Source organism: Mustela lutreola, chromosome 18 (assembly GCF_030435805.1).
Source record: "Mustela lutreola isolate mMusLut2 chromosome 18, mMusLut2.pri, whole genome shotgun sequence".
Taxonomy (NCBI): Eukaryota; Metazoa; Chordata; class Mammalia; order Carnivora; family Mustelidae; genus Mustela; species Mustela lutreola.
Window position 1 is genome coordinate 12507444 of NC_081307.1, and position 22400 is coordinate 12529843.

Here is a 22400-nt window from a genome sequence, read left to right on the forward strand (position 1 = left end):
CTTCCTGCCTTATTTGATGCAATTGGTACGTTTGCCTGAGCAGAGCAGGACAGAGAAGGTGGTGGAGAAGAGAGATGTTTGATAGTTTTCCAAGATATGTGTGCTGGTACCTTTTTTTTTTCCCCAAAATAAATATAAATGAAGAAACAAATGAATACATAGAATAAACAAAGCTATTGTGGTGTTGTATACCTAGGAAGTGAAATGTTTCTTGTTCCGTGCTTCTCCACTCCCTGTGCATGACCCTTCACTCCTGTGTCTTTGTGCCCTGGGGTCTCCAAAGACGGCAAAGCCGAGATGTGATGTGTGGTGTGAGAGGCTGGAGAGTTCATCCCAGTGGTTAGGTTAAGGGGCTCGGCTGCTGCAGCCTGGCCTGCGAATCAGGCCCAGGATGTTCAGTCTGGCCTGGCGTGGCTCTGTAGTTGGAGGGAATTGGCCAACTGAAACAGCAGCTCTCACTGTATCATCACCGTTGCTGAGGGTCTGTTTTTGACGCCTTTGTGAGTGTTGCACTGGCTTACTATTTATTCCCAGGGCTTCGCTTTTGTTTTCTTTGGCCCTGTAATCTAATGCCTCTGAAGACATTTTGAGACCCTTTTCAAAAAGGTGACTTGGTAATCTTGATCTCAAAGGTTGTAAGTCTCACTCCTGGTGAGGATTTTGCTGTCCTGCTTGTTTAGAGGAAAGAACTTGAAAATGTTCATTAAGCAAGGATGGGCCTTCCCCCCAGGGCACTGTTACTTAGTCAGTACGCCTCTATTAACTGCGTCAAAATGGGCTGTGTTCCCAGCAGGGCGTGTGCAACATTTTTGACTTTTGTGGTCCAACCAGTGAATGAGAACTCAGGAATTGTCAGACGCCTATCCTGAGCCCAGACGTTGAAAGCCCTGGCAGGTATAATGAAGAGTTTTTGAGATTCAGAGCTCTGCTGCCGCCGAGGAAAATTCACAGATGCTTTATTTAAAGCCGGTCCTAAGATGTTGTTCCAGACGACTCAGTCTTCATGTGGCCTGTTGTTCTCAATCCAAAATGAAGATCTTTCCTTAAAGACTCTTTTTCTTATTTACTAATGGTCCTAGAGAATTTTTCATTTTGAGAGAGAAAGAGAGAGAGAGAGAGAGCGAGCGCGTGCCATTTAGTAAAGTCGAAACCAGCCTATCCTCTTCAGTGTATCTACTAAGAAACAGATTAATAGAAAACAAAAATATTACTCTGTGGTTCATTTGGGCCCCATTCCAGCTGCACTGTAGATGAAAACTACTTAGCATTTCCCCGTCTCGCCCCTTCATCCTGATTCTGTGTTATTCTATCTTAATTTTCTTATGTACCTTGGATCCGTGGATGTGCTAGTTTTCTCATTACATCATTCACCAGTTCTAATCCTCTGATTCCTTTCATGCAAGCTCCAGGATATCTCTGTGGTGCCATTACTTTTCCTGAGCACTAGCTCCAAGTTACTGTGGGAGGATTTATTTTCAAGCCTTGGCACCTGAATGGCCGGGACCAGAATACCCAGCGGCTGGCCCCTGCTCCTTATTAGACAGGGGGTTTGGCGGGATGGTAGGAAGCTGGAGTGAAGTGGCTTCTCGGGGCGGGGATAGGGAACAGGCGGTTGGTCTGAAGGATCTGGTTTGGGCAGATGGCACTGCGTTGGACCACCCCCACCCCCCCACGCCAGCTCAGCTTTCGAGCTGCAGAAGGAGGAATTGGCCCTTATGCTTCACTGGACCAGGATCTCAGCTATGTACTGGACCTCATTACATACCATCAGATGGGAGAGTCAACCCAATAACTTTCCATTTCCCAGTCGGGAAATAATTCTGGGAAGATGTTTGGCTCTATTGGCGCTGTGCAAGGGCTGCTTTACTGGGCTAACAGGAACCAGCAGACGTTTGGCAAATGGAAGTGTACAAGCATGCATATACCCAAAGGCTCATGAGTCTTAACTTAGTCTTGGCCAAATATGTACCCGGTGGGAGAGTCTGGATTTTCACTTGAGAAATTTCCTGTGTTAAGTTCATGGACACTTCCCGACAGGCCTTTTGAAGACTGATCTGCTCTCGCTCTCACAGTCACCACTAGGAGGCAGCACCCTTCCCCCCTACCTGCTGTCTCAGGCCTGCTCAGCAACAGAGCTGATTCCATCATTTCCCGCCTGGCAGGCCAACTATTTGCAGTGCATACCAATCCTCTGGGCAGCGTTAGAGTCACAGAGGAGGCAGGAAACGGAAAAGAGATCGTTTCCTTGGATCAGGGCGAGATAACACTCTAAAAATTAAATATTCAAGGACTATTTCCCTAGGGAAGGGTCTCTTAATGATACATGGAAGGACATCTGTTTGGGACTTCTGGTCCCCTCCTGGGTACTTGGGTCCCGGAAGTGTGTGCCCCTGTTCCCTAGTATGCAGCCAACTCTCAGACATTTCCCTGAAGTGAGTAAATAATGCCCCAAGGTCAGAACAGAGACTACCTCCTGAACCAAAGCCACTTCACACGTTTTTGTGAGATTAGGTTCCCGCTGCTGGGATTATCTCTGTACGAGAAGCTGTTTGTGTTGGACTGCACCGTTGCATTATTTAGAGGCCCCAAAATGTGCACCGCCTCCCTCTCTACCCACTATGCTTCTGGTCTGCCAGTCGTTTGATGAGTTTATAGTTGTAACAAGGATAAAACATCGTAAAAGGGCACAACAGTAGCTGTGCTTTTCTTTTGATTATTTCCAGAGAAGGAATTTGTACAGTTTCCTGCGATGGATGACTGCACACATTCCGAGTGAATTTTGAGTGTATTTTACATGAGGGGCAGTGCCCTGTGCCCCCAGCATCCTCCAGGCAGAGAGCTGAAAGTGACCCCAGCACACATCTGCCCCACGCCCCCGAAATCCCTCCAACAGCATCCTTGAAACATATTGTGCCCATCTCTCCTGACTCTTTTGGGTGGTGGAAGATCTCACGCTTACTCTTTATGTTATTTTATTTTAATTATTTTTTAAAGATGTATTGGTTTATTTTAGAGAGAGTGAGCACAAGTGGGAGGGACAGAGGGAGAGGGAGAGAGAATCGCAATCCGACTCCCCTAGGAGCGGGAAGCAGTACTCGGGGCTGGATCTCAGAACTGTCATGACCTGAGATCATGACCTGAGCCGAAACTAAGAGTCAGTTGGGCGCTTAACTGATTGAGACCCCCAGGCGCCCCTCACTCTTATTTTTAAAATCAACTCCTGAAAGACGAAGTTTACATATCGTTAAGTGTGCACATTTTAGGTCAGCAGTTGGTGAGTTTTGACAAGTGTAGGAATCCAGATATAGAGCATTTAGTCACTCCAGAAGGTTCCCTCGTGCTCCTGTTCCTCAGCCTCCCCTTACTCCCCACTCCCCACTCCCCACTCCCGCCTCCCCAGGAAACCACTGATCTGATTTCTGTCACCATAGGTTAATTTTGCTTGTTTAGTGGCTTTATGTATTGAATTGCACACGAAGCACTCTCTTTTGTCTGCCTTCCCTCATGCGGATTTTCGAGATTTCTCTATTTTCCAATCAAGAAGAGACGAAACTCCAGTTTTTAACACCACTAATGTACATGACAAGGAATAAGACTTGGCTGAGTTTGGTCCGTGCCTCTTCTGCCCGGATGGAGCCTGGAAGGTGGGCTGGGAGTTGTTTCCTTTGACAGGATTGTGGCCCTGGGGGGTTACCAACTGTCCTGCATTGCCCTGGGCTCAGCGAGTTCCTCAAGTACAGGATTTTCAGTGGTAAAACCCAGCAGGTCCCAGGCAGATGGGAGGTTGTGGGAGGTTGGTCACCCTAATCCCCTCTGGTAGGTACTCTGTTGGGGTTTAGAGCCTGAAATCAGCCATAATACCTGGCTTGCTGAAATGTAACTCGGAGGCAGCTGGGGCGATTGAAGGTTGCAGAGAAGGATGAAGGGCTTCGAAATGCGGACGCTGGTGTGACCACTCTGCCCTAGGAATGCTGTGGAGAGGTGCCTTCCCCCAAGCTTTCTTCGACCAAACAGCTGGCCAGTGATCTCAGAGCTGTATGCATTGTGTCTCTGTTTAGCAGAGCTCGGAGAACATGCAGATTAGCATATCCTATTTTTCCCGTAAACAGATCCTCCTAGTTCCAGGAAGACCCCTTGTCACACATCACGTGCTTGAGAAACAGTGATAAGGGTTTGTGAGTCCCCTGCAGGATGAATAAAGGCGAGAGCAAAGCAGAGCAATGGGTCTTCCTCTCTGACCTCTGAGCTCCTTGCCTTCTCCTCTCTGTCACAGCCAAGCTTGGAGTGATCTTTCCTCTGCTAGTACAGGGATTGCTGGCCATTCCCGGCAATATATATGACACGTGTGTTATGTGTATATAATATGTATATAATACATGTTCTATGCAACATATTTCATATAATATGTTATATGTGCAATGTATAATATATATTGTGTAAATGGCATATATACAGTAGTACTCTAAAGCATCCGGGGTATGAGATTTGGAACAGTAGAGAAAGGGCAAGAAAAATGGACATTTTATGTTTCTTCACCGTGAGGCTGTCAGTGACAAAGAGCCCAACTCGAGAAGAGTCCCTCTGGAAACCAGCTGTGGGGGTGGCTGAGACTTGCATCCGTCGAAATCAGTTGACTTCAACGAATGAGTTTTTTCTAATACTTTGGTTACCTAATTTATTCAGGTCATACTGTGTTTTATTACTGTTCTATTTTCCAGAATACTATTTAAAGAGCATTGACATTTAAAAGTTTAAATGTAATCAAGATTACAAGGTATGTATTTGAAAGCACCAAGATTAGCTAGTCATCATTACTGTGTCAAGGTGCTTGGTTTGATGGACTCCCGGCTTGATTATTTTGATGTGCTTAATTTAAAAAACCCACCCAGTTTTTCAGCTGAATTACAAGGCAGTGCTCTAGCAGGGCTTCTCTGAGGATGTGTTTCCGTGTCATTTACATCTGAAGTAATTACTTAGCTGGATGTTAGCACAACATACTCACCTGTTGATGTTCCAGTAACTTGTAATCTGCCAGCTTTCCTTTTGGGGTGGATGAAATGCCTGGCGGTTAACTGTGCCATATAATTTTCCACATAAATTCTGAAACATGATACCCTTAAAAAAGAATGCAGGCTTCCAAGGACAGTGTTTTCTCAGTAGTGCTGGGGATGTTACGGGAGTTTGTGAGGACACTTGTGAGCTTTTATGTATCCTACAAAGTTTGCGAGATTGTTTTTAATGCTTCTTTTCAGAGAGGTGCCTTATTTTTTCCATTAATTTTTTGAGTAGGGGTGCCTGAGTGGCTCAGTGGGTTAAAGCCTCTGCCTTCAGCTCAGGTCATGATCCCAGAGTCCTGGGATCAGGCCATGCATGGGGCTCCCTGCTCAGCAGAGTCTGCTTCTCCTTCTTCTGCCTGCCCTTCCCCCTGTTTGTTCTCTCTCTTTCAAATAAATAAATAAATAAACCTTTTAAAAAATATATAAAATTACACAAATAATACATGAATATATCACTAAAAGCAGTAAAAAAGTGAAAAATAAAATTTCACCTTTACTTTCGCAATCCCTGTCCCAGTCAGATTAATGGCTATCCTACTAGAATTTTAATGTGTAATCGAATTCAGCCTATAGTTCTCTGTTGTTTTTTTTTTCTTACATTGAGCCATATCATAGATATATATTGGTTTTTCCATTTAAACATATGTTTTAAAATTTTTTTCAAGTTAGAATATATCAGTTTACTTCATTATTTTTAAAGCTTTGTTGATTCAGTAGTGTAATGGCACCTAAATTCATTTAATTAATCATCCCCCTGTCCATGGTTAAGTTATTGCTGTTTTTCTGTCATGTTCCTATAAACTTACTTCTTTGTGTCTATTCATATGTATTAGTATTTCTCCAAATATCTGAGAACGGAGTTGCTGTGTCAGTGGATAAATTAAATTAAGATTTTGCTACATACTGCCAAATTGGCCTCAAAAAGGCTGTACCATTCCTTCCCAAAGTTTGAATTCTTTTTACATGTGAAAAATTTGAGACAAAACAGAAAGCGATAATTGAATTTTGCAAGCTCAAACAGCAAATTGGGAATTTGCTCTGCTTTTAATAAAATCTTATTTATTGCTTACTTATACATTTGACTTGTGTTAAAACTCAAGGAAAACCTGCCACTTGATTATTGATTTATCATCAAGTTATAATTTCATGGACTTCATATGCGTTCAGGTTTAGAATAAATTTTAATGTTTTCCATTACTGACTGCTAAGAGGTCTCTGTGTCACAAACACTGAAGGAAATGTGGTTCTCATGGAACGGTCAAGACATTACCTCTACCTACAAGGTCTTCCACACCAAAGCTCACGTTAAGAGTCTAGTTCTTTAGCAGTTCCTTAAGATCCCTTTTTCCATTTTTATAACTCACTAATTCCTTCTCAAATCATTGACTCTGTCAAGAGAAAAAAAACTTTTTTTTTTTGCAAAGAATTAGTAACCTGATGCCAAAGTGTTGCTAAGAATTCACATTCTTTTTTATGAGGTGGGAGTATCGCTAACTAGTCCACCCTGAGGTCTTATCATAAGTAACTAAAATAAAACCGCTACACCTGTCAGAGTAAATGAGGCAGGAGAGTGTTTCCAAGGTGAAGTAGGGGATTTTCTTTTCAATTCATTTCACCCGCTTCTCTCTAACTTAACATGCCCCTTTATGGTTGTGGAAACCTGTCGGCCTCATTGGGTGGAGATCAAGTCATGAAATCGAACAGCTGGGAATGTGAACTGAAATCCCTATTTTGTGATAGGACTGAAAAAAGTTTGCAGATGACATATATATGAAGGGCTTTTGAGGCTTTGATTTAATTCTAAGACTTACTTAGAATTTTTACTGGTTCCGCATTTGAGCTCCATCCCTCTGGCACACGCTTGCCGTTTGCACCACTTTGTACTTTTACTTCTTGCTCTTTCTTTACCTCTTCCTGCCAAAGTAAGCGAAGGCCTGACTTCTGCAAAATAAGATCTGAAAATGCATTTGTTTATTTTCCAAATATCTTTGAGTACGTACTACATCCTGGGCATGACATTAGGTTCTGCAGGCAGAGATTAACAAGACATGGGTCCAGAAAGTTCTCCGTGTCTGGTGGGGGGCCAGGTGGGGGCACCCCTAATTGCAGTTGAGGATGATGAATCCTGGAGTCCAGACCAAAAGCCACGAGATATCTGAATAGGGAACAATGGACATGAGGAGGTGGGCAACTTGGAAAGCTCTTCTTTGAACCGTCTTCATCTCCTGGAAGTCCACTGGCAGTAGCAACATAGTTAGGGAAAGAGTGGGAAAGATCTCATCGGACTCACTGCTTCTCAGTACACCAGCATACACACTTCCTCAACATCAGGTCACAGACTAATGCCAATGACATTCAACCGCATTAGGCTGTAAATATCCAAAACCCGACCAAATAGAGTCTTCGCAATCAAGTCATTAATTCATTCAATGAGCTGGAAATCTAGGGCAGGTAGACCTGTTTTGTTCGGCAGCCCAGCATGTCACGGGGTCATTTTCCCACATGGTCTGTCATTTCCCACACTGTCATTTTCCCACACGGTCATCAGCTGTGTGGCGGTGGCAGCCGAAAGCCTGTGACCTCACCTGCCTAAGCACGTCCAACAAACCACATACTCGGAATGATGGTATCCCTCCCTGAGCACGTCTCGTGCTTCTCTTCTGCGCACCTGCTCCTTGCTGGTGACCCGCTCACAGGGCCTGCAGCTTGGGATGGCAGGGATCACCGAGCCGTGAGGCGAGGCGCCTTGCACATGAGGCTTCCCTGGTTAGGTTTAGAGTTCCCGAGGAAGTTTCCATTTCGGATTTTGGGGTTGGGTCTGTTCTTCGAGCCATCTATAGGATGGGGTGTTTGGCAACAGATTTCATCTTTCTTTGAGTATGAGTAATAGAGCATAAATATCACTGTAAATTCTCTTTCCTTTTTTTTCCATCAAGACATGGGTAGCGATTGGACTCAAGTGTTGTAATAAGTGTGTTCTTATTTGACTCTTTCATGCTCTGACACACTGATACACTTCAATAAACTCAACAAATAAATAAATAAACAATAAACAAACTATTTATTTATCAATAAATAAACAATAAATTTATTTATTAATGAATTATTTATTAATTAAATAATTAAAATTAAAATGATTTAAATAATTAATAATAATTTAAACAATCAAACTATTAAATTTTAAACAATTAAATAATTAATGACAATAATTTAAATAATTAAAATTAATTAGTAATTATTTATTAATAATAAATAAATGAAGAACTATTTATTAATAAATAAATAATAAATAAATAAACTAACTCAATAAATAAACTCAATAAACTCACCCCCTGATGTTAAGCATTGCTTTTCTTTGGGAATATGGGTGATGTTTGTCTTCTCCTTCATCTCCCCTCTACTCTCTGTTTGTTCTTTTATTTTTAAAAAAGAATTTACTCGAGAGAGAGAGAGAGAGAGAGCAAGCGAGAAAGGGCACAGGAGGGAGAGGGGCAGAGGGAAAGGGAGAAGCAGATTCTGCTGAGCGGGGAGCCTGAGGTGGGGCTTGATCCCAGGACCCGTGCCCCAAGCCGAAGGCAGACGTTTAACTGACTGAGCCACTCAGGCGCCTCTCTCCTCCTTCTTTTATTTATTAATTTTTTTTAGCACAGGAAAATTTCTTGTATTGAGCCTGTATCTACTACAAGTTTGATGAAAAAACTTAAATAAAATAAATATTAGAGGAAAATGTTTGGGTCCTTTGCTGTTTTACTCTTTTTGACTGTCTTAGCGAGAGAGATGATCTCACCTGTTCATAGGATTAAACCGGGGCCCATAAAATACAATTTATACATCGTACCCCTAAGGGCTCCTAACGTGGACCTAAAATTCTTGACCCAGTTTGTTGATTTCTTGGTGTTTCTGTGATGAGACCTGTACATCAGAAAGCCAAGCTAGGAGTGTGTTAGGCATGGTGAACTTGGGAGGGCGCTGCTTTCTTCTGCACTGTTTCTCTCTTGCGGAGAGTAACTCCAAGACGATTAAATGGAGTGGGACACTGGAGGTTTTGAGAGTGAGGAGACTTTATTTCCCTAGGTCCTAGCTTCCCACTAAGGTCAAATGTGGCCCAAATGCTAAGTGGAATGCCACGATTTGGCAGTCCAGTATCCACCAGGCAGATACACTTGCTTTGGAAAAAGGCACTCGGTTGTCTTGATCTTTGGTTTCAGAGGATGTAATTAACTTGGAGGTTGATTGCTGTACTGAGGACTGACTTCTGTCGAATGTCCTCCAGCTGAGAGCCCAAGGACAGACTCATGGACGGTGTGCACTGAAGTCTTAGTTGCTAGTGAGGATGTCAGCGGGAACAAGTGATTTGGGATGCAATTCACCCACCTCAAGAAAACAGCTATTTTGTACCCCAGTGTTCAGAGTTCAGCTTTTGACCCATAAAGTACAACAGTGGGGAGAGGACTGAAGTGACTATATACACACGCTAAATGAGGTAGTGCTATGTGATCATGAAAAAGAACTGGGCAGCTCTGCATTCACGGACAAGGAAATAGCGTCATGCAGGTTTCATGGATTCTGCCAGGCTCTTGTAGTATATATAGCGTGTTTTCACTTACGTAAAAAAGATTTACTTTGTTCTAAAAAGCGTTTGCCTGTTCAGATTTTGACATCTCAACAATCACCATGTATCTTGTAGCTGGTGGTGTCCCTTCAGGCACCGTCAGCACCAGGAGGGATGTGGTTGTGGCAGGCTGTGTGGCTGTGAATGGGACCGTTTGAGGAAAACGAATGTAGGTCAAGTTAATGTCTGAAAACTTTCTTTCTTATTTTTTTAGAGAGGGGAGAGAAAGGAGGGGCAGATGGAGAGAGAGAATCTCAAGTAGGCTCCATGGCCATGGAGCCTGAACGGGGCTTGATCTTACAACCCTGAAATCCTGACCTGAGCCATAATCAAGTCAGACACTTAACCAACTGAACCACCCAGGTGCCTCTAATTGTTTTTGTTTTTAAGATTTTACTTATTTAGGGGCGCCTGGGTGGCTCAGCCAGTTAAGCCGCTGCCTTTGGCTCAGGTCATGATCCCAGGGTCCTGGGATCGAGTCCTGCATCGGGCTCTCTGCTCAACAGGGAGCCTGCTTCTCTCTCTGCCTCTGCCTGCCACTCTGCCTGCTTGTGATCTCTCTCTCTCTCTCTCTGACAAATAAATAAATAAAAGAAAAAAGATTTTACTTATTTATCTTAGATAGAGAGAGAGAGAGAGCTCAAGCAGGAGGAGGGGCAGAGGGAGCGAGAGAGAGAATCTATAGCAGACTTCCTCCTGAGCATGGAGCCCAACTCAGGGTTCAATCTCATGACTCTGAGATCATGACCTGAGCGAAATCAAGAGTTGGACACTTAACCGACTGAACCACGCAGGTGCCCCAGTCTGAAAACCTCTTTCTTCTGGTAATGCCAAGAAAGCACTGGCATCAAAACTTGGGGGATGGGGTCAGTGGTTTGGAAGAAAATCCCAGAGATGAGGTGCTGCATACTTTTAAGCAACGTTATATGGCTAACAGCCTTGATGGCCCAGAGTGAAACATTGTGTAGAAAACCGCAGACATCAAAGATTCAAAAATAGTTCAAAGACTTGGATTCTGTATCTGAAGACAATTTGGATACTTTAACCAATATAACAGGTATTTTTCTAAGTATTCAGAAAAGTGATAAATGACAAAAATCGATAAGCAAATCTTAAAGAGCTCTTTTAATCAGTATAAATAAAAATTCTAAGAAAGCACTAGATCATTGTTTAATTGGAAATAATTTTCTTAGTGACACAACAAACAATAGTACATCTTACCATTGGTTTTTCCTAGATGTCGTTAAATGTGGTATTTCCTCCCCTTTCCTTCCTTCCTTTTTGCTTCCATCTATGCATTTCTTCTTCTTCTTTTTTTTTTTTTTTGCAGAAAAAAAAACCTTTTTTTTTCTTGTTTTAATGCAGAACATTCAAGAAACTATTAACGGAGGGAAGGGACCTGGGTTTCTGGTACATGGGAGAGGGAGACAGTTTTCCTATACAATCTTATGTTTATTTTAGTCTTCATCAAAGCTACAGATACTCCAGGTTTGAGTAACAAGTGGTCAGCTCTTTAGGTGACCGCTTAAGCCTTGTACCTGATAACTCTTTTGGTTGTTACCCCCAGATCTCAAAATAACATGGTGGCATTCCTCTTTAATGATTTTTCAGCATTAGGCATTATTAACTCTCTGTGTTGGAAGATGAGGGTTTATTCTTTTACTGTCTCCTACTCACTCACTCACCCTTCTTGAATCTCCACCGTCCACTTATATTATCAGATTGGCTAGATCAATATTCACCCTACAGTTTTATGGCTGTGCAAATGATATTTGTAAATGAACCATCTAGCTCACTGATGACTTGTTTGCCCTGAGTTAATAATTGAGTCTTATTTATTTTTTTAATTGCTTTTTTAAAAAAATGTACTTATAAGCAGTTCAGCCCCGACTCTGACCAGCGAGAAATAATTATTCCGTTCTTTCTCCTGCTACGGCTATTTGACTGCTGCTACTCTTGAATTTCAGCTAATGGCTTAATATTTACATTCATAATCATGAGATCCCTGGAGCTTATTTTATTCATCTTTGAAGCCCCAGAGTTCCCAGTTTAATGCTTTCCAAATAGCAGGACTCGGTAAAACCTCGCTTTATAGGAGTGGTCCTGCTTCTCCAAGTCAGTGGTTTTGTCTCCATCAGAATCAGAATGCGAGCCCCAGAGATGTCCTAATGTGGCTTTCAATAACGAAGAATAAATTCTTCACATGCCTTGAGAGAGATCACGAACCCTAATCCGGGGTTATGTAGCCTTGCCATGGAAGGCTCAAGTGAGGGCTTCAGCAGAACATTCTAGAACTCTTTGAAGTGGCTTCGTCAGCAAGCCCTGGGTGACATCGCAGCTCCTATCTCCCTGGGGTCGGGGAGGGCAGTGGCTCAGGCTGTCCTGCAGATTGTCACTCTGCTCTGCTTCCTTCTTCCTCTTCTCTCCCGTCCTAATCATTACCGTGGGAGAAATGGAATTCCCTTTTGCGTTTAGGGTTAGACGCTGTCAGAGGTACAGTTTGCTGTTAAGCTTATCGCAGGCAGAAGGAGTAGGGAGGTAGCAATGGTAAGAAGAATTCTCTCAAACCCTGGAAGTCGTTTGAGCTTCATGAAGCAAATGATTTAATCCGAGGCAGGAAATGAGAACACACTTGGTGAGGCCGCTGGGTTTGGCCGGCAATACGGGTGATTTATGAGCCATGGTGTTTCGCCCATTGTTTCTTGAGCTTTAACATCTTTTAGCCACAGAGACTTTCATTTCCGATGGGCAAAAGGCTCCATAGTTAGATCTTCAAGCAATAAGAAAGTCTTCATCTCTTTCGTACATCCAAGGTCAAGAAACACAGTGGAGAGGATTTGGAGTTGGTGACGAAATGTAGACTTTGGTCAAATGCAGTTGTACAGGAGGTCTTCACTTCTGTGTCACCCTCCTTGTAGCTCCGTGAGTGATCACTACTCCGTATGTTTTAGTTAGCAGCTCAGAGAACGAGCCGGTACCTGAATAATCTGATGCTTCCTCTGGTTAAGGGAGCCGCCTCTTCTGATGTTGTATTTTCCCTTCTCAAGCGGGAGGCTTGCGGTTTTTTTCTCCTTCCCCATTCTCACCAGATGGACTGAGAGAGAAATAAACGGAGATGGAGAACTAGAAGCCTGGGATGGTGATAACAAGGGGATGAGAATTGTGAAGGAACCTAGTATTTTTAGGAAAATCAGGAGTTCAGGGAGCAAGAAAAAAAAAAAAAAAACAACCTGCCACAGAACCTGGAATAATACATTACCGTCAGATGGAAGTCTTAAGATTTTGAAATGGACTTCTGTGTTAATCACACTTTGATAGGGAAAAAGAAATTGTTCTAGGTATTTCAGACAGTGGGAATTTACTATGGGGATTGGTTGTGGAGGCTTCGAAGGGCCCGTGGAGCAAAAGAAGGGAGGGCAAGTTACGCACAATGAAGAGCGGGAGAGCGCTGCCATCCCTGAGCTGGAGAAGCTCAGGGGAGATCAGTTTACCCAGAGTGCTGGACGAAGGTCTCTGAGGCTCTGCTGTTGAAGGTGGTAGAAACCTGTGAGCTGGCACACCAAGGTCGTTGCGACTGCCTCTGTGGCTGGTGTCTCCCCATCACCATGCCATGGTCATGTTCCCGGGTGCTTCTGCTCTCTGTGCCACGGGGGAAGCCTTTAGGCTCCTTCTTGCGCTTCTACTTCCCAGTCCCCCCACAGGGCTCCATTGGCAGGACCTAAATGCAAGCCAGTCAGCAAGGGATCTTGAGAAATGAAGTTTGCAGGGTCTCTGCCCCTTTCACTGACTCAGAATGGAGCCGAGAAGCTAACAAGCCAGCAACTAACATGACCTCCTTTTAGAAAAAAAGAGCTCAGGTTCCTCTGTGCTTGAACCCTGCTGAGCTGAGAGTACTGTAATCTTGGGAAAAACCCATTGTAATACTAAGCCCAGTGTTTGAATTCCCAAAAGAATGTATGGTCTGTTGGGGGACATTGGTGTATTTGGAAGAAACTAGTCTGTCCTGGAGAGAGGATCTTTGCTTAAATTCTCTGCTTTCAAGGGGCACAGGGGTGGCTCAGTTGGTTGTCTGACTCCTGATTTCAGCTCAGGTCATGATCTCAGGATTGTGACATTGAGTCCGACCTTGGGCTCTGCTTTCATCGGGAGCTCTGCTTGGGATTCTCTTTCTCCCTCTTCCTCTACCCGCCCCCCCACCACTTGGGTGCAGTCTCTTTCTCTAAAAATAAATAAATAAATAAAACTTTAAATTCTTTGCTTCCATGAGAGATTTATATAAAGCATTGATTCGTGGATCTATTTTGGTTGAAACTGTTTAAAAAATTAAAAAAGTTTAATCTTCCATATGCACGATGTTTTATTCCTACAGGAATTTGTAATTGGTATGTTTCAAGTCACTCCAAGAAAAAAATGCACATAAAAACCAACTTTGTGGGGCGCCTGGGTAGCTCAGTGGGTTAAGCCGCTGCCTTCGGCTCAGGTCATGATCTCAGGGTCCTGGGATCGAGTCCCGCATCGGGCTCTCTGCGCAGCAGGGAGCCTGCTTCCCTCTCTCTCTCTCTGCCTGCCTCTCCAACTACTTGTGATTTCTCTCTGTCAAATAAATAAATAAAATCTTTAAAAAAAAAAAAAAAAAAACCAACTTTGTCCAATCACATATAGTATTGGTCCAGCAAGCAAAAGTTTTAGGTATTGCTTAGGTCTCTGGGCCATGTGCTCTGGGGGACAGTTCCTTTATATATTCTGGAGTTGTGTGTTGGAGTTAAGAAAACTGAAATACCTGTGATGTAGAGTTTCTGTAAGTTTCTACTTGGCCCCTTGCAGTAAGAGTCCAATCCAATCCAATCCAGAGATTATGGTTAACTGAGTTCTGTGCACCTGAGGTGTATTTTGAAAGGGAAAAAGCAAAGAAAGGGTTATACTCAAAGGCAGAGCACCTAGCTTACTCTAAGAGGCTCAAACCAACCTTGGTGGTGATATCAGTGGAGAAAAAGAAGACATGAGAAGGACTGGGCTTTAGGGGAAGGTGGCTAGGTTAGTCAGGGCATGGTAATAGGTGATGTTCTCTGGGCTATCCAAGTTGGATATTTCTAGCATGCTGTTAGATACCTGGCTGAAGGTCAGGGCAACAGTCTGGAGAGAGTATACATTTACGATCGATCAGTAGATCTACTGGAGGCAGGCCAAGGACTTGGACATCAGGCGTGGGGATGAGGGACTTGGTGAGATATCGAGGGTGGGCAGGGGATCATCAGCAAACCAACATGGTGGGATTCTTTGCTGAATCTGGGCTCCGCAGGCCAAGGGCAGGATGGCAGGCCACGGTGAGGCATGGTGAGAGGAGGACTCAGAAGAGCCGGACGGAATTTGGTCAGAGAGGGAGTTTTTGTCAGGACAGATCTTGGACTCGTGTGTTGAGGTGTCCGTGTCTATGTCCATGTCCCAGGGTCCCTCATGGTTTTGTTTCAGAGCAGAGGGTGGAAGAGAAAGGGGTCCAGGCACCCCTGCACTCTAGCTGGGAACTCTGAGGACCGGGAGAGCTCTCAATTTGAATGTGGCCTACTAGACTCCGTTTCCTTTGCAAGGCTCTGAAGGCTGACACCGGCAGGGCTGGGGCAAAGCTTGTCTGGTGGGCACTCTCCTCTGAGGGACTCAGGAGCTTTTGGAGCCCCCTGGACAGTGGGGGAAGGCAAGACCCGGGACAGGCCTGGGGTGAACCTCTGCCCTCCTGCGGAAGAGGAAAGGTGAGGTGTCTCACCCAGTGTGGTGCTGCGTGAGTGGAAGGCAAGGTTTAGGGGGTGAGGTGAGGCTGTGGCAAGTGCAGGAGAACCTCGCCCTTCTCTTTCTACCCTGTGCCAGGCCCCAGTGAGAATCACAGCTTAGTGCAGAAAACCATGTCGATTTTGAATGTATATTCTCCACATTGGGTGTGAACTGCGGCTTTGCACATTCAAACCAACCAACCAACAAATCCATGAATGTGTACAGGGTAAGGTGGACGGATAAACCGTTCAACACCTGTTAGGGTGATTTACAGCTGTTGAGAGTTGGGGCGGATGGTCCTCGGGACCCTGTCTTCTTGCCTCAGGCGCTGCACCGCCAGGAAGGGGCTGCAGAATTACCGACATAGAGCACAGACCCAGGAAGGGGGCGTGAGAAATTTCCAGGCCCAGGGGTTAGAGTGAACAGATGCTAACTGAACAGGCATAACTGAGGGAGGCCTCCATGAAGCAAAGTTGATTAAAGGACAGGCAGAAGGTCTCGTGAAGAGAGATGGTGGAGAAGAAGGGAGAATACAGGTCTAGAAGTTCGTATGAGAGCGTTGGGAGTTCAGTCGCCTGCCCGCGACCCTGACTTGGCTGGAACCCAGCCACCTACGGAGGCGCGTGTATGGTGTGGGTGGGCCTCCACGGCCTGTGGTTAAAATTTCTCCTGGGGGTGCCTGGGTGGCTCAGTCTTTAAGCGTCTGCCTTCGGTTCAGGTCATGATCCCAGGGCCCTGGGATCGAATCCTTCATCTGGCTCCCTGCTCTGTGGGAAGCCTGCTTCTCCCTCTCCTGCTCCCCCTGCTTGTGTTCCCTCTCTCTTGCTGTGTCTCTCTCTGACAAATAAATAAAATCTTAAAAAAAAATTAAAAAAAAGAATTTCTCCTGGGGTGATTGGGGTCTTTCCCAGCAGCCAGCACCATTCCTTACCATTTTCAGTTAACACACAGAACCGTAGAGAAAATAATTGACCTGATGGGGATTGTGTGGGTAAGTTGAGAAAATTCATGTGACATGGGCTTTAAAAAGAACCATGAACCATGCAAATTCTGGATGGTAATATATGGCCTAAATTGTTTTCCCCCCAAAGTTTTAGTTTCTTTTAATGGGGTATTCTTTTTTTTTTTTTTTTTTTTAAGATTTTATCTATTTATTTGAGAGAGAGAGCGATCACAAGCAGGCAGACTGGGATCATGACCTGAGCCGAAGGCAGATGCTTAACGAGGTGCCCCTCTACTGGGGTATTCTTTGTGTGGTACACACTTTAAGGACAGAATTCTTTTTAAAATCAAGGATTATTTCTGGAGGACATTTTGGGGTGGGGGGCGTTTTTCTTTTCCTGATGAAGGCATGTGTCTTCCTGGGTGGGCTGGGTTTAAGCTGGGTCACGTTTTGGTGGATGTGCCTGGGAGCGCCCGGAGAAAGTCATTCAAAAGAATCAGCATTGGAGCAGGGACCAGAGATCTTTCTCGTCCTGTAGCACCAGCCGTTGTGAAAATTCTCGTCCCCACCAGGGATTTTGGGTTCCAGATAAATGACTCCAACTTTGTTAGTAAAGTGGGGTGCGTAATACATGTTGCCTTCTGTTTTCACCAGTCTGGGTGGGAATAATAAAAAAAAGAATCTATGCCCTTGCAGAAGAAAAGGAGCCCACAAACCTATCATAAAGTATTGTCGCTCTTCGGCTCGTCTGCCGCTTCAAATTCCGTCTCCGCAGTTAGCAATCTGGCACCCTTTGCCGGCATTAATTTTATTCCATTTGTATTCAAGTCGCAGTTCCCTTTACAGTGCACGTTAGTGCTTAAGATCTTGTGTGTCAGCTGTTATGTCAGGGGACAAATGAATTTGTCAGTATTCAGTAAACAAAATCGCCCCGAGAAGTGAACGTTTGAATCCAAAGTTTTACATGTAAGAGCAGGTGAAGATGACTGTGGAAACAAGTGAACGAATCGCCTACAAGTTAGTCACATTTTTTATGGATTTTCCATAGTGTCATTGACTTTTATTTCTTTCAGTGTTCCAACTCCTATTATTGTGGGCAGTGCCCTGGAGCTGGAGGGAGTGAAATCACTCAGTTGTCTCTTGAGCCACATACAGAAATTGTCCTGTATCGTCACTCATATTCAAGACCACGAGCTCCTCAGTGGAGAACAGTATGGGTTCCTGAACAGTGCTTGAAGCTAGGAGCGCCAACCCCCCTGACACAGTCAAAAACCTGGGTCTAACTTTGGACCCCCAGAGCTTAACTACTAATAGGCTGCTGTTCACTAGAAGCCTTTCTGATAATATCAGTAGTCAGTTAACACATATTTTGTATATGTGTTATATACTATATTCTTACAATAAAGTTAACTAAAAAAAGATAATGTTATTAAGAAAAACATAAAAGAAAATACATTTATGGTACTGTATTCTGTATTTATTGGAAAAAAAAAAAACCCAAAACCCACATGTAAGTGGACCCCTAAAACTGTATTTTAGGTCTGTTATGGTTCTCATGTCCCTGTTCTCTGGTGCTGACAATCTGAAACTGTAGGTTCAGGGGAGGAGCTCACTGGGCAAAATGCCATATTTTTTTAAATTTTCCCAGAAAATTTTGGTTTGGAAGAATCTGATTAAAAAAACCTATTTTAATGTGATTTTGGGCGTGTCTACATGTCTGTGTGTGTTATATGCATCGTGGGGAAGTAACTAGGAAATACTTTTTAAGGTAACAAATGGAAGATGTTTCTGGAAAGTTAGGTCTTTTTGACTTGCCTCTCTGTTAAAGAGACATTCCCCCACTTTTAAGATGGCCCCCCCTCCTATAAGCTAAACAGAATTCAGAGGAATGTGCTAGAACCCCATACTCTAATTTTTTAAAAAGCTGTGTTCTTTTCTAGAGCATAAATGTAAATAAAATTTTCTTGCTTAGATCTGCAGGCTTCTCTTACTACTATAGATTGCATATGCCAGGCACCCTACGCTCTTCTCCCCTTCCTTCCAACGTCGAGGTTCCAGAAGCAACTTGGCTGAAGGTATAATGAGCCGATGAGACTTCATCTCCTAGTTCTAATGAATGAAGGGCTCATGGCTCAAATTGGTACCAGGTGCAAGGCCCATTCATGTTATTAAACACAATCTGAGTGGACCTAAAAACTGGCCACAGAAAGGTCTACACATAACCATTTTTGGTGCCTGTTTTGCTTCACTGATGTGGATGAGCAGAGATGGAAGTCAGGCCCTCTCCATTCTCTGAAGTGCAGGAGGCAGGTGTTGTCTTGCTGTTTTCCTCCTCGGTGTCTTGGCTCTTTGCAGTGACACACCCAGGTGAGGCAAGTGAAAAATCACCCACGTGCCCTACAGTAGCAGCAGACAGCCACTGGGGTCCGAGTCCCTCGCTCAAGACTCCCGTGCCAGGCCCTGCCATTAATTCTAGACCCACTTTTGTTTTACTCAATACCCCTCCTATCTTATTTTTTTTATTTTTTAAGATTACTTATTTATTTGACAGAGATCACAAGTAGGCAGAGAGACAGGCAGAGAGAGAGGAGGAAGCAGACTCCCTGCTAAGCAGAGAGCCCGATGCGGGGCTCGACCCCAGGACTCTGGGGTCGTGACCTGAGCTGAAGGCAGAGGCTTAACCCACTGAGCCATCCAGGTGCCCCACCCCTCCTATCTTAATCTTATATATCTTGATCCCTGCCCCTGAGGCCTGTGGACTCTAGTTCTTCCTCTCCCGGGCAAACAGCCCTGATTCTTGTTCTGCCTCCAGCGGACACTTTCTGTTCTAACTCAAGCGGGTAGGTTCCCCATTCCCATCCTTGGCCAGTTAAAGCAGCAACCACTTCATGCGATAAATTGCCTTGCTCCTCAAACTTGCTTCTCTTTCACATCTTCACGTTTGTCTGTGAACCTTTCTGACCACCTAACTCGATATGCCATTCCAGTTTGGGCATGTAGATGAGCGTTTTGTTTTGTTGTTGTTTTTTTTTAAATTTTATTTATGTATTTTTCAGGCAGAGGTTACAAGTAGGCAGAGAGGCAGGCAGAGAAAGAGAGAGGAGGAAGCAGGCTCTCCACTGCGCAGAGAGCCTGATGCGGTGCTCAATCCCAGGACCCTGAAATCATGACCCGAGCCGAAGGCAGAGGCTTTAACCCACTGAGCCACCCAGGTGCCCCGATATAACCATTTTTATAAATGTTCATCTTTTATTCCTGTTCACTGAGAATAAAAGCCTGGTATCGAGACAGTAATACTTTGACCAGCAACTTCCCTGGGCTCAGTAGATGTCCTGCAACATAATCTTAAATCTGTCTTTATTTAAAAGCCTTTCTTGATTAATTGGTTTCTCATTGATGTACTTTTGGCACCAAAGAGTACATATTTATTTGAGACAGTGTGCACTGGCATGAAACAATTAATTGCTATGAATTTTACTGGAGAACATGTTTTACTCCACAGGAAGCATCTATTTGCACTACTCCCCCACCTCCGCCCCCAATGAATGGTGGAAAATGGAGGCATTTTTTTTTTTTTTTTTTGCCATTTCCTTACATTTGAAAACTCAAAACTTAAAAGCTCTAATCGTGGGCCACAAAATCATCAGTGTCAGAAACACAGAACTTTGGTGTCCCATCCTGTGGTATTGTCTTAACCATTTCTCTGTTTTAGGAAGAACTCCTTCCTGATGGAGTCTCCATGCACACTGTCAGGAAACAACTTGCTCCCCACATCCGTCACTTCTGTCTGCCCATGATCGTGTTTCAGAGGTTTCCCAATTAATCCTGTGGAGGCTAGAATCACTCATAATTATAATCCTGTTATGCCTTCTTCATTTCTTGATGTGCTGGTTAATTCTTGTCCGTCCTGCGGCTGTCTGTAGCATAGTGCTGTTATCAGCCGTTTTGTCTTTAAAAAGCCTCTTGTCTACCACTTTGTCGATGATTGATTCACTGCACTTTGTTGAAATTGATCATTTGGGGTGAAAAAAAAAAATCTGTCTTGCATATTTATTCTGGTGACTTTTGCATGATTTCCCTTTTTCTTCGGGGCATCAGTCTGCCAAGCTGGTTGCTTTCCCCTTTTCTGGCTTCCTTTCTCCTGCTCTTTTCTTTTTTGAAGAATCATCTATCTCTTTATTTCTCCTGTGCTCTCTTAGACAACATGTCTGGGAAGAAAAGCCAATTGCTAGAGGCAGTGGAATGAATTCTCCCTTTAGAACCAGGCTAGACACTACTCCCATTTCTCTCTCTCTCTCTTTTTTTTAGATTTTATTTATTTATTTGACAGAGAGAGATCACAAGTAGGCAGAGAAGCGGGCAGAGAGAGAGAGAGGAAGGGAAGCAGGCTCCCTGATGACAAGAGAGCCCGATGTCGGGCTCGATTCCAGGACCCTGGGATCATGACCTGAGCCGAAGGCAGAGGCTTAATCCACTGAGCCACCCAGGCACCCCTACTCCCATTTCTCTTAACATAAAATCAGAAGGAGGGTCCCTCTCCTTGGTGCTCTTCTCCCTGAGCAGTTTCTAGGGTGAGTGTCATGATTGACCGCTAAGCATTTTGCAACCACTGTGACATGCTTCTTTGTAGCCTCGGACTTCTCTGTATTCTCATCTTACCGGGTAGACTCCAAGTTGGACACTAAAATTCTCTCTTTTTTTTTTTTAAGATTTTTTTTTTTAAAGATTTTATTTATTTATTTGACAGATAGAGGTCACAAGCAGGCAGAGAGGCAGGCAGAGAGAGAAGGGGAAGCAGGCTCCCCGCTGAGCAGAGAGCCCAATGCGGGGCTCGATCCCAGGACCCTGGGATCATGCCCTGAGCCGAAGGCAGAGGCTTTAACCCACTGAGCCACCCAGGCGCCCCTAAAATTCTCTTATACATACTAATATTTTCTTTTCTTCTTCTAGGCACTGACTTTAATATAAATAGCTTACCTCTGCCTCGGAAAGCCCATCACGACTGGGCCCTTTTTCACGAAGAGTCTCCAAAAAACAATTACAAGCTCTTCCACGAGCCAGTCATCACCTTGTTCAACTACACTGCCACATTCAGCCGGCATTCCCACTTGCCCCTGACCACCCAGTACTTGGAGGGCGTAGAAGTCCTGAAGTCACTCCGATACCTGGTCCCCTTGAGGTCCAAAAACAACCTTCGAAGCAGACTTGCTCCGCTGGTGTACGTCCAGTCCGACTGTGACCCGCCGTCAGACAGGGACAGCTATGTCCGAGAGCTGATGACTTACATCGAGGTCGATTCCTACGGGGAGTGTTTACGAAACAAAGATCTCCCTCAGCCGCTGAAAAACCCAGCCTCTATGGATGCCGATGGCTTTTATAGGATCATTGCACAGTACAAGTTTATCCTTGCTTTCGAGAACGCGGTGTGTGACGACTACATCACTGAGAAGTTCTGGAGACCCCTGAAGCTGGGGGTGGTCCCTGTGTACTACGGGTCCCCCAGCATTGCAGACTGGCTCCCGAGTAATAGAAGTGCTATTCTCGTATCGGAATTTGCTCACCCTAGAGAACTGGCAAGTTACATCAGACAGCTGGACCACGACGACAGCCTGTACGAGGCCTACATAGAGTGGAAGCTGAAGGGTGAGGTCTCCAATCGGCGACTTCTTGCAGTGCTCAGGGAACGGAAATGGGGTGTGCAAGATGTCCGCCAGGACAACTACATCGATGCCTTCGAGTGTATGGTGTGCAGCAAGGTGTGGGATAACATCCGGCTTCGGGAAAAGGTGAGCAAATCGAGGTTTGGCAACGAGGCGCTGGGAGGGCCATCTTGATGGTCTCTGCCATTGTGCATCCTTCTGTCCTAACCACTCCGTACAGCTCCTCATTCCCGTTCCAGAGGCCAGCAGCTGCAGGGAGGTGACTGTTTCATTACCCTCCTGGGAGGACTGTTATGAGGTTTACGAGTCATGTCCTTCTTCTCGAAGGCCCCTTTCTTGTTTCTCGGAGAACACCATGCTGCAGG

The 22400-nt window shown here is 44.5% G+C and overlaps 1 protein-coding gene across 6 annotated transcripts in view; it reads left to right on the top strand.

Annotated features, from left to right (window-relative positions):
• FUT10 (fucosyltransferase 10) overlaps positions 1-22400 on the top strand; it is a 148192-nt gene that overhangs the window by 49684 nt on the left and 76108 nt on the right. For all 6 annotated transcript variants that reach the window (XM_059156362.1, XM_059156361.1, XM_059156365.1 and 3 more), the window contains one exon: positions 21326-22161. In XM_059156362.1, the coding sequence (XP_059012345.1) occupies positions 21326-22161 (836 nt within the window). The remainder of the gene's footprint in view (positions 1-21325; positions 22162-22400) is intronic.